Source organism: Trachurus trachurus (genome assembly GCF_905171665.1).
Source record: "Trachurus trachurus genome assembly, chromosome: 20".
NCBI classification, from domain to species: domain Eukaryota; kingdom Metazoa; phylum Chordata; class Actinopteri; order Carangiformes; family Carangidae; genus Trachurus; species Trachurus trachurus.
Window position 1 is genome coordinate 19,203,245 of NC_139911.1, and position 12,956 is coordinate 19,216,200.

Here is a 12,956-nt window from a genome sequence, read left to right on the forward strand (position 1 = left end):
GCATGCATTTTTCTCCCTTGCAGAGCAAATGCACACATACACATATATTTAAAACTCATTTCCAGAGTTTGGCTGAATGTGATTAAATCTTGCATGCACTGTATGCTGAAATCTGAGACACCATGCACGCAACAGTAAGAAACTGAAGGAGACAAGCAAGTTTTTCCCCTCTGTGTGTGAGCTTTACTCGTTTTTATTTGATATTCATAATCCTTTTATTGTTATTAAAAAATCTTGCAGCACTGTGTTTAAAATATTTTAGCATTAATGTACATTATGAAGCAGTTGCGCATGAATCTACATATTTCTCTTTGAGCACTGTGATTTGTTTCTCTTTTTTTCCTATCACAGATGATATAGACTTTATTTGCAACATCTTGTGACAGAACAGAACAGCTGCAGCGCTGCTTCCTCTGCACCATGGCAGCTTTGGTGTGACCTGCAGTGAAAATGACGATTTTATTGACAATATGAGTAGTACAGATTGCAAAAGGTTTTTTTTCTCTTTTTTTTCAAACACATCAAAATATACTTTACAATGTTGAAGTTTACAACTGGGACAGAATGCCCTGATTAAATTTGTGAAACTTTTTAAATCAATAGGTCTTTGATTTCCTGAAAAACTATACTTGCACTTGTACTAGTTTTTCCTTTTCTGCTGCTTCATACCTCACTATATCTCAGAGAGACATGTGTCTTTTTACTTCATAACATTTACAACAGCTTCAGTTTCATGTTATGTTTCAGATGTAACCATGCTATCAGTTCATAAAATAAACAGTGTACAGTAGAATGAGTGGAATTCAAATATTGATGCTCATCATAACACTGATAGGATCAAATCTTCATTAACTTTGAAATTAAGAACATTTTGTATGCTTTACTTGAAGGAGCTATTTATAAGTTGTGCTAATGCTTTATAGCCAAAATTAGCATAGAAAGCTGTTTACTTCACTGTTACAGAGATACACCCTCCTCTGAGGCCAGAGTGGATGCTCCTGTGACTCGGTATTGGAAAATGACAGCGCATCAGATACAACAAAGATAAACATGAAAAAGTATGACATTGGATTTTTTTTTTTTTGTTTAACTTGCGGAAATTCACTGTTTAGGGAGTTCACTGTAGCCTGGAGCAATCACACCAGGACACATACAGCAACTAATAACTGTGAAGTTTTACTTTCATGACAACCTCACTGCCTTTGGACCTGACACCTCTCCTCACTCCTGTCTGAATCTGTCCCTGTGGTTTACACCAATCTTGGTTATCACTTACTTCAGCACAACGTTTTTTTTTTTTTTCGTCCTCTCTGGTTCTCTCTCAGGTGGGTTGATGTGTTTCTGCAAAAAGGGGGAAAAAGCCACTTGGTGTCAGACTTCCCTGTATGTTAATTGACATTCGTCATGTAAAAAGAAAAATTAGATTATATTGCCAAGATCTGCACTTTTTACCCATGCACCACAAAAACTTGTGACTCCCTGAAAACACCTCAGCGACAGCGACAGCAGCTCTCTTCCTTTCAGACTTTCTTCACACCTCTGGGGAGCTTCTATCTCTGCAGCCGCTAAGATGTTAATTTAAGATTCAGAGTACAACTTCAAACTTTAGTACAAACTTTGTCCCCTCTGTCCTTCCCTTCAGTATGATGGACAATCGGGCCGAAGACTTTGCACCTATTCAGTTCCTACCAGTGATTCAGTGGCTGTTTTTTAAATTTGTTTCACTTAGGACGACTGGGCATGAGGACTGATTCGGAGATCTGCCCTTGGTTCAACTGGGCAAATGCACAACAAAAAGTTTCCACTCTGAAGACCTGATCAAACAAAATTTTAAAGGAAATGAAAAACAAATGTATATTCCTAAATCCTCTTATGTCTTAAGCCATAAAATAGTTTGATAATGACAACAGAATATGATGCTAGAAACAGCAGGCATCTTAGCATAAAGCATCTTATTTTAGCATAAAGATTGAGGTACAGGTTGGTACCATAGCAAATTACCAGGTCGTGTTACAAAGTCTCTTTTAGGAGGAGGAAACACCACCCTTTATTTTTTATTTGCACTGTTCTTGGTCCCATGTGCTGCATCCCTGATGTCTGGTAAACCAAGCTAGAGGAAGGAGCATGTCCTTGATCATGTGACAGTCTCTGGTCCATTACTGACCTGACACTGTCACATGTCAGAATGTATTACAGTTTTTTTTTTTTTTGGCCACACCCTCCGTTCTCTGACAGTAAAAATGTCTCCAGGCGGCGGCTGCTGTAGGTCTGAAATATTCTTGAAACATCCCCGACACCCTCGACCACATCCGGCTGACACAGCAGCTGTCACATGGATTGAGAGGGTGCGGATTGCCTACACTAACATGGACAGGGTGGTTCAGGTGTCAAGTCATTGTTCAAAGGGTGGCTCAGACCTTATGGAAAAGATGGCAGCATCTCCAATCTGACAAGACAGTCAAACACCGTTATAGATTGTTGGTATACAGTAAAGTACACTGCAGGTTAAGACTAAGCCTTTTCTGTTCGGTTCCAATCAATACTGAAAGCACTGTTAATCTGTGGTCTAAGAGTTAACAATTTCAGTGCAGATTTTAATTCCACACATACTGCTCATCTATGATTTCTTGGAGTGACCTTCAGGCAACATTATGGTTAAAGCTTATTTTATTTGTCATGTAAGAATCACAGCAAACATACCACTTGCACTTATACTTCTTGTAGTGATAAAGTTGCAAATAGGTGTTGTTGAAAAAACACATTACTTTTGAATTCTTCAAAGATTGTTGATATGTTGCAGAAAATGTCTGTACTTGTATCTGGCATCTGCAGTTGTACAACAACACAAATTTGGTGAAAAAGTAAAAGCAGCTTTTTCAACAATAGATTGTTCAGTCCACATTTCAGGACTTTGTGCTGGAAAATAATGGTACAGAAGGGTTAAAATGCAAAACAGGGTTACACACCACCACGATGAACCTCAAAATGTCTAAATTGCCTTTAAGGGCTACTCAAAAGCTACCAGATTCATTTTTGATCCGCAACCCTATGCAGCTATACAGATGGTGTGTATAGCTGGGTCTTACTCATTTACATGAGTCATATGCAAACTGAACTGATGCTTGCTGACTGTTTAAACAGCCAGTAGCTACTTTCGCCAGAAGAGAGTTGGCATCAGAGGCGCCGAGTACGTCGTCTCTTGTAACTGAGTTTTGCTATTGATGTGCAAGTTCAAATGATTAACCTAAGTCTTTCTCTGCCTCTATCATCTCTCATTGTAGCTTATTTTTGACTATAAAATGATTTTACCGTTATGTAGGAGTTTCTGAATGCAGTATTTGTGTTGGTGGATGAGGACGTGATTGTGTGGGTTTAAATGTCAGTTCAGCCTTTGCGGCGCCTGGCAATGGAAATTTATATTTAGATTTAGTTCAGTTGTCGGGGGAAATCTATCAATGGAGTCACTGATCCATCTTTCCTGTCACTCAGGTGCTTGGTTGTGCTTGAGTTCTACGAATGAGCGCTACGGCAGACTGTTTCTTAATCCAGGATTTTCAGGCTGGACCGCTTATAGAAGTTCACTTGGGATGATGTGAATCTGTGCGGAGCTGTGGGGAGCACCTTGGCTGCTAACTTATTGGTTGAGTTTACAGTATATTGCATATTACAGTATGTGCTGGGTGTGAGGGTTTACTATATAATAGATGAATTTCTTTCCACCTGTTTTTTTTATTCTTTTGTTTTTCGCATCAATGGATTCTATATAGGAGTGCAAGACCAGTCAGATTTATTTAGGAGCACAGGGATGTCTCCTTTGTTGTTTTAACTTCACTGATTCTGTTACTAGGATCAAAAACTTTATTATTGTTATGCGCACACTTCTTAGTTATAATGCCATTTATTTGTTTTCTAAATCACAGACAAAAGCAGAGTTGTTCATTATTATGATGTGCTGGGAATGCATCATTCCCCTCTGTGGGCATTTTTGCGTTTGTTAAGTCAAGGCATTTTGCCGAGCTGATTTGTGATAGTCTGATCCCCGCACAAATCAGCCCCGGTGCATATTCACTGCCAGAGAGATTTAATGTGAACCTCTATTTCCTACTCACTGATTTGGGACAGTTTGAAATATGGCACACCATAGAGGTGAACGCACAGATGAAGCTGGAGCAGATATAGGCTGATGGTGTCGGTGCCAGAGGGCAAGAGCCTTTACTTTCTAATGAAAAGTTAAGAGTTTTCTTGTTGGCTCCCTCACAGGCTTTGGGAATTATTTAGAGCCCAAATCTATTAGCTGTGCCCTGAGGCCATTCATCATTGGCTTTAACACTCAGCTATGGTTGTGACTAACTGATTGGTCAGGTCACAACCCTGGGATGGTAACAGTGAGTATTACAGTAAAGCCACTGTGGTGAATTTGAGATTTAAGAGTAAAGTAATGTTAAAGAAAAAGTCATAATCTCTTAAAATAATGTAATTTATGTAATTCAGTATGTTATGCGAGAAAAGTTTATTGTTTCCTGGAGAAAATATTATACATTTATATATATATATATATATATATATATATATATATATATATATATATATATATATATATATATATAATTTAATTTTACATATTATGTATTTTTTTCTTTTAATCAAGTAGTGGCACTGCATTAAAAGGCTCGTAGTTTTGCAAAAATTATAACTCAAATGAAACTAATTCCCTGTTGTTTATAGACCAGAGTCTTGCTACAACTAACCATTATTTTCATAATTGATTAATCTAATTCTTTCTCAGTAGTTTCATCTAGGAAATATCATGCCATAAATAACCACAGTCCAAGAAGATGTGTTGCTTTGTTCAGCCCAAATCCCAGATATATCCATTATACATCCTTATATACAGTCACGCATGACACAATAAAGCATTAAATCCATTTTAGATAAGTTTCTGGACGATAGACTTAATCAGCTGTTAAGACAATAAGACTGCTCAGACAATGGAGCTCATGTTTTCAGCTTGGTGGGAACCAGGGAGCTGTTTGTTCACGGTCTTGAATATAAACTGGCCTCAGATACACAACTCGGGGACAGAGAAGAATTAGGGCTCTTTAAATAGCTGAGTCATCATTATCTCTCTCCTTCTCTCTTAAGTTTCCTTTTGTGTTTGTTGTTCCAGTGCACCAAATCAGTCTCTGTGTCCTTTCTCTCAGGTCCGCAGCGTGAGCTCGGTGGTGACGCGGCGCAGGGAGCAGCGGGTGCTGGTGATGGTCGTCACCATGGTGGTGGGCTACCTGGTCTGCTGGCTGCCGTACGGAGTCGTGGCTCTGCTGGCGACCTTTGGCCCCAGCGACCTCATCACTCCCGAGGCAAGCATCACGCCGTCGCTGCTGGCCAAGTTTTCCACTGTCATCAACCCCTTTATCTATATATTCATGAACAAACAGGTGAGGCATTCTCGTCTTACTGCTTCTTCCCCCACCTCCACCTCCACCCCTCTGCTCTGTGTCTCGTGTGTGTCCTGCCTCTTTTCTCATTATCACACATCCTGGATGAGAGAGAGCACTGTCAGCAAAACAGCCTCTTTGTATGTAAACCTATACGGTAGTAGTCTCTCCTTAGTTTTTTTTTACGATGACTGTTAGATTGTGTCTGGTCCGATCTGCTGTGGTGTGGACAGATGTGAGATGTGTGCATTGTTTACTGTAGCCAACGTTGGCACAGCTGCATGAAACACCTGCTTAGTCGGGGGACAGATGTGCAGGAGATCGACAAATACAGTCTCGCCAACTTTATCAGTAATGCCAAACTTTACCCAGTCCAGCCTGTGATAAGCATGAGCCTGAGATAGTTACCTGAAATGGGCGGCCGCCAGACAACAACTTTACACTGCAGGGTTCTTCAACAATGAACACAGAAAACCATACTGGGACTAATTATCTCCATAGATGGGAAGGAGGGGTATACAAGTATTATTAACACAGTATATTATAGTTGTAAGCAGATGTAAGTGTTTATTCATGCATTTGTCAACAGCTAAAACTCCAGTGGGCATCCATAGGATGAGGCTGCTGCAAATAAATACATAATAAAGGAGCTAGTCTGTTTTTCTATTGCTAATGTAAGCTTTAAAAGCCTTGAAGAAACTTTATGAGTTTGGCATCAAAAAGAAACCAATTTGTTTTGCTTTCCTTTCTCTCTCACTTTCTCATGCAAACCATCTAGCTCGTTCTCGTTATTCTCTATCACTGCAGCATCCTGCTTTGAAGGAGCAGTTCTTCTCAGAGGATGAATTATAACCCCTTGTATTATTAACACCTGCTATGCTCCTAACACTATGTAGCAATAGCAAAACTTACAAATTTGTAAAGATTTTGTTTTATCTGCTTATAACTATACCTTATAACTATAACCCGCTATACACTATAGAGGGTTATAAAGCATTTATTAAATGTTTATAATGCTAGTGCTTAAAAATAATAAACTACACTGAACCAAAGTAGAGTGAGTCAAGTGTAATTAATCTATTACAAAAGTCATTATAGTATGTTATAAAGCATTCATTAAATGTTTATACTATCCAGTGCTTAGAAATGCTAAATTAAACCAAACCAAACTAAATTAAACTAGAGAATGCATTTCCTGAAGGAAATATGGGTGAATGCTGAAAGCTGAAAGAGCTGAATAAATTGTTAAAACAATGCTGAATTAAGTGAAGAAACTGCTGAAGCAATCTTGAAGAGATGAAACAATATTATGAAGAGTATGAACGGTTGGAAATTACTTGAATTGTTGAAGATCGGTATGAAGAAAAGGGTTAAAAACTTAATCACTAAAATAATAATAAACTACTAAATATAGAGTGAGTCAAGTGTTCTGCATCTCACAGTCTTACGACTTGTTTTCCCTTATTTAGTCAAAGAGCCAGAAGTAATTACAGTGTTATAAAGTATTTATTAACTGTTAATACTATCCTGTACTAGTTCCGTTTAGATATGTCAAACTAAACTAGAGTACACTAGGTGTTCTGTGTAATTATCTGTTCTCCCTTATTTAGACCAAGTGTCAGACACCCAGACCAGTAATTGAAGTTATATGAGAGTCACACCCCGGGGGAAGTTAATGTAGGTACAAACAGACCTCCTCCCTCCATCTGCTGGCTCCTCATTTACACCTCTCACACACACACTCCCAACTATCCAGCTACAAACACCCACACAATCACACATGCACACAAACGTGCAGATTAAAGACACAGACCTGACATTATTATCATGCTGTCAAAGCCATAACTGCGCATAACTGCGTCAATGCATAACACCCATCCCTCCTCCCACCCACTGTGAGGTCATGATACTCATCGCTGCCATTCAAGGACAAAGAAAAAAAGAAAAAAAAGACACTGATGAAAGAGGAAAGCATCTAGTTAACTCCGCTGACCTTCCTGAGGCCAACACAGCCGACTGTAGTGTGCTTTGTGCAGTGTTAAACCATCAATAAATCATTACCACAGTCATTAGGAGATTAGTGTATAACTGTAAACAAACACAAGGACGTGATTCTTCGCTGCTTTGTACATTTGTCACATTTTTCTCTCTCTCTGAAAGTAAAACAAAGCCTTTCCACTTCTCTTTGTCAGCTTTTCCAACATTTCACAGTCATTACCTGTGCTGCTGATGGTAGTTGACCTCACCTGAGAGAGCATTAAGTTACATCAGATTGTACTCCTGCTCTTCAAAGCATTTGCATGCCGAGTTACTGTATGTCAGACAATGACAGAGGAGACATCGCGCCACAGGAAACTAGAGGTTACTCAGATTATGTGTGATATGCTGATTTTTTTTTTTTTTAAACAAAATGAAACCCTCCCTTGATCATTTTAGGAGAAAAGGACACAGGAAAAACACGAAACAGAGCTGTAACTGTGAGCTTTGATATTCAAATATGATACTTTTTACAGTGAGACAAAGTGATTCACCATGTGAACTAGTGGCTACAATGGCTTTGAAACTTTAAAACAGAGTTGCATCCAGTAAAACACATGCAGTGCTGGAATTAGACCATTTAAAGGCATCCAACATCATCCATTTTTTTTTACTGTTACAACACATACTCTGTATTTCACTGCAACTTAAAAAAAAAATATATATATTTTAACTCTGACAGTGTTATGGAAATGTTATGAAAAGAATGCAATGAGAAACATTTAGTGGCAAGAAAAAAGGAGAAACATAAAGAGAGAACAAATGAAAGGTAAAAAGGATGGAATGAGTTAGGAAAGAAAGAGGATATGAGTGAAAGTAGAAAAGTAAAGAGAAACAAAAGAAAGCATGCAAGGTCAGTGGAGGAGTGAAGGAAACAGATATTTGTATGAGAGGAGCAAAAGTAAACTACGGGGGAAAGAAGAATGTAAAGAAAGAGAAACAATGTTAACAGAAGAGAGAAAGTTGGAAAGAAAGGGTTAGGGAAGGAAGACTAAGAGGAAAACATAAACCTAGTAAAAGTGGTAATGAGTGAAAAAAGGCACTGTGGGAAGGACACAGAGATGAAAGACAGGTGGGAAAAAGAAAGGTGACAGGTAGGTGGAGGAGGGAGGAAGTTCTTTTTCATCTCCAAAAGGCAGCGGAGCTTTGATTTTGATTAGCATGTGATGCTACTATCAGGGAACGACACAGTGTGATGGTGACCTTTCCTTCTTCTCTCAAACATTCACACACTCTTTTATCTGTCTCTGTCTCTTTTTATCTACCTCTACCTCCGTCTGTCTCCCAGGTCTTTTATTTTTCCTGTTGGACTGCCTGTCTGTCACTTTTGAGCTTGTGAGACATTTAACTCTCTTTGATGGCTGACTTGTTACGACAGCGCCGTCTCTGCAGGTGCCACAGTCAAGTTATTTTGCGGGGTTGCGTGATGTGTGAGTGTGGATGATTAAGCTGCTAAATGAACTTTCAGGGTCCACAGATAAACGCTGCATGGCCGCGCTGTGTGGCGCTTTCAGTCTTCAGTTCCTCCCAGCCCATAACTATGGCAGCAGTGTGTTGAGGCGAGTTGAAGACTTCAAGCGCTGCGCAGATTCACGCCCCGGACCTGAGCTCAGCAATAATGACTTTGTTAGTTATTTCTCTGCACAACGTGACGGGTTTCACACAGGTTCTTCTCCTGGGGAACAACTGGAGATGTTGTTTTGCTGTAAAATGTTGTCAATTATCTTTGAGTGAATCTCCACTTTCTAAATGTGCATGTTTCATTTCAGATATCAGCTATAGGTGTGAGACAAAAATCAGTTGTGGGTATAACCTAACAGGACATTTACTCAGTTACTTTACTTGTAGTGTTACAGTACCAGGTAGTTAGTGCTTTTACCAGCTTTAAACAAAGTGATGTACACATTTATAACGTAATAATAATCATAATCATAATTAAGATGAGACTTATATTCAATTAGAATTCAATTTGATTCAAATTTATAGCACCATAGCAGAAGCAGTTCAGAGTGCTTTCCATATGAGAGGACAACATATTAAAAAGTAAACAGCAATAGATACTGAGACACACAGAAATTCACACACACAAAGACATTTAAGAAAATGCACAGCTAAACAGAAAAGTCTTAAGTTTGGCTTTGAAGGGGCACAACGTCGGAGCATTTCTGAGATCATGTGGTAGACTATTCAAGTGCATAAATGCTGAAGGCCACTCTGGGCACATGGAGGCACTCATCAATATTATTGATGATCAGTGCTTTTACTTTTACCTGTAAATTCTGAATATTTCTTCCACAAGTAATAAAATTACACGTAAGGTATAAAATGAGAATTTTCAGTTCAGATGTAGGCATGTGCTACGAATCATTTAATCATTAGGCTATTTATTTATTCCCATGTTTGAATGTTTTTTTATTCCCTTAAAAACATGTGTGCAGTCACAAACTTCCCCAAAAAACACATTTCAAAGGTCAAGTTAACATTGCTTTTCACTGATGGTCACAACCAGATGGTCACTGATCTTTATCTTTATTTTAATGTCAAGAGGCTCGAAAAGGTGAATTAATCCTTCAGAACATAAGGAAAGTATCTGTGTAGCATATGATCCCAAAATATGTTTTTCTAAGAAATTTTTGAGATTTGAATTAATGAAATTCTGGAAAAATCACTTTTGTCTTGGCCTGACACACCTCCGATTCAAAAGCTCTGAACCTGTTGACAGTCCCATCATGTGTAACTTCTCTGCCCCTCAGTCTTTTTACAGTCACTGAGGTGACAGCAGAGGCGACGACACCACACTGTGGCCTTGATACCTCTGCTCGTCATTATTTGGGCTTCCTGGTGGAGTCGAGGCTCTGTAACACTCAGTGGGACCGTGATGTGAAAGCTGTGCCTGCAACACAAGCGGGAGAAACTGTCTCTCACACTCAGAAAATCTGTTACCAGCAGCTTCTTTTTTTAAATTTCATCTTCCCTTTTCCAATCACCAACTTTTCTCCTTCAGCAAAGACTCAAAGAATTCCTAACATTTGAGTGAGATTAAAAAATGTATTATGTATGCACATATTATTACAGCACACAGATATATCCCAGTTCTATCACATGTCTGTTTGCCTTAAAGACACACACACACAGTCACATACACACACATTTGCAGTGGCAGGTGAGGATTTGGTCACTCCTCAGTCTTAAGATCCAATCTGTGCCTGATTTCACATGTAATCCCTCATGACATCAGTTTGTCCTGTCCCTCCATTCCTTGTTTTGTTTTTTCCCCTCTGTTCACCTCAGACATCCCTTTCTCCTTCACACCTCCCACCCCCACTTTGCACATCTATCCCTTCTGTTTCCTTTGGGGTTTTTTGCTTTTACACCAACAGATTCTTTTTTTTTTCAAGCACAGCTCTCCAATAGATTAATACACTGGGATTTAAGACACTGGAAGATTTGAAACGGAGAGCTAATTTTGAAAGCTGCACAATCTCCTCGGGGGTAACAGAAATTAATTGGCTCCTATACGATGAATTGTCAGCCAGCTGCTGGAGTATCTCGGTTTTTAAAAGCACCACAAACCACTCTAATTTGTCATATCAGTAACTGGATGTCACTTATTTCAAAGGGGGAAAACACTGCTGGAGGAAAGTATACTCATGATGATGTAATAAGATGCATCGAGGTGTCATGTTTCATGCGGCACGCCTGTTTGATCTGCGGCGCCCTGGGGAAATGTAGTAGACTTTAAGTATACGTGTGGAACTGGAGAGTATACTAAGTACACTACGTTTATCCAGGGGAGCGCGCTGCCCGCTGGACTGGATCTGATCGGTTACTACTCATGCTACTTCAGCCTAAAGTGTTAAGTCTTCTATGATCAACCTCTCTCTCCACACACTGGTTCTTCTCCCTCTATAGGCGCCTATATCAGCAGTTTCTAGCATCTCCCAATCTCAATAATTTAAGCAGCTCTATGGTATAACAATACAGAGGCCAGATAAAGCCTCTTCAGAGCACGGTTTTCATTTATGCCTCTTGTCTTTTTCCTTTTAATTCTTCCTGTTGCGAACCAACCATCCATTTAGATCAGTGTTTTTCAACCTTGGGGTCGAGACCCCATGTGGGGTCATCTGGAATTCAAATGGGGTCACCTGAAATGTTTAGTAATTGATATGATAATTGAAAATATTTTTTAAACTAATTATTATTCTTTTTGAAATTATAATTAAAAACACCACACACAATCCTGAACAGCTGTATTCTATACTTTAACTTTTGCAACTTTTTAAAATCGAGTTCAAATAAAATGCAGCATAAAAATATCTGAGCTGGCGCATCTTAATAGACGAGGTCGCCAGAAATTTGTGATGGGGTCACGAGCCAGAAAGGTTGGGAACCACTGATTTAGATGCTCCAGTCATTGTGGACCAAGGTTGAAATAACAACCAAGTAAACGATGCGATCCATTGACAAGGTTTATCTGATAGCTGCCTTATTGATTTGATTTGCTGACTGCACCTGCAGGGCTGGGATCCAAATATCATGTTACCACATGACGACTGCTGCTACAACAGCTCTTTTGCCTCTAAGCTTTATTTCTAAAAGTAGTTGTATAATTTATTCTATGTTTTCTATGACAGGAAATGTTTCATATCACCACAGCAGTATGAAGATGCATGAAGAAGTTCTTGTTCAGGTGCCGCACATGTCCATTTTTAATCAATTATTGATTTGGCAGGAGCAATCGAACACACTGACTGGGTTCCTTTGGATTCTGCTTCTTACTTTCGAATGAATCAATCTAATTAACAGCTTTATTGAATAAAGCATCTGTATTCATGTCTGTGTCTTTTCTGGTTAAACTTGTGTCATAACAAGAGTCAAAACCAATATTGTTTCTACTTTGACAACCACTGCTATTATTACCTACAGTGTTGCTAATGATACAACTTGTGTGTGTGTGTAGTTTTACAGGTGTTTCAGGGCGTTCCTCAGCTGCTCCATCCCCGAGCGAGGCTCCACCTTAAAGACACTTTCGCGGCCGACCAAGACTCTCCGCACCGTACGCCAAGAGAGAGAGCACCCGGTGTCTGCTCCGGCCCCGTCCTCCGCCGTGCCCACGCCCAACTCCATCCAGAGGTCCTCGCAGGGAGCCAATGGCACGGCTCCGTCGCCATCGCCATCGGATAAAGGCTCCGACGCTTTCCACCACCCCACCACCGCCGCTGCTAACAGCCCCAAGCCCAAACTGATACTGGTGGCTCACTACAGGGAATAAGAGCGGAAGAGGAACAGCGACGTTTAGAGGGGGAACAACAAGAAGGGCCACGGGTCTCCAATTAAGAAACAAATCCTCTTAATAGTAGAAAAGAGCGAGCGCAAAGTGAGCTCAGTGGGCGTCTTAAATACAAGCTGGGACCCTTTAATCCCAGAGCACATTATCATTGCCCGGTGCGGTCGGCCGCAGGGAAACACACAAAATACCAGTCT

The 12,956-nt window shown here is 39.8% G+C and overlaps 1 protein-coding gene across 1 annotated transcript in view; it reads left to right on the forward strand.

Annotated features, from left to right (window-relative positions):
- The window catches only part of tmtopsb (teleost multiple tissue opsin b), a gene marked incomplete at both ends in the record, with an annotated part of 28,666 nt that extends 15,922 nt beyond the window's left edge, over window positions 1–12,744 (forward strand). Inside the window, 2 exons of the mRNA XM_083995289.1 lie at window positions 5,202–5,435; window positions 12,433–12,744. Coding sequence (XP_083851415.1) covers window positions 5,202–5,435; window positions 12,433–12,744 — 546 coding nt within the window. The remainder of the gene's footprint in view (window positions 1–5,201; window positions 5,436–12,432) is intronic.
- Window positions 12,745–12,956: the final 212 nt, after the last annotated feature.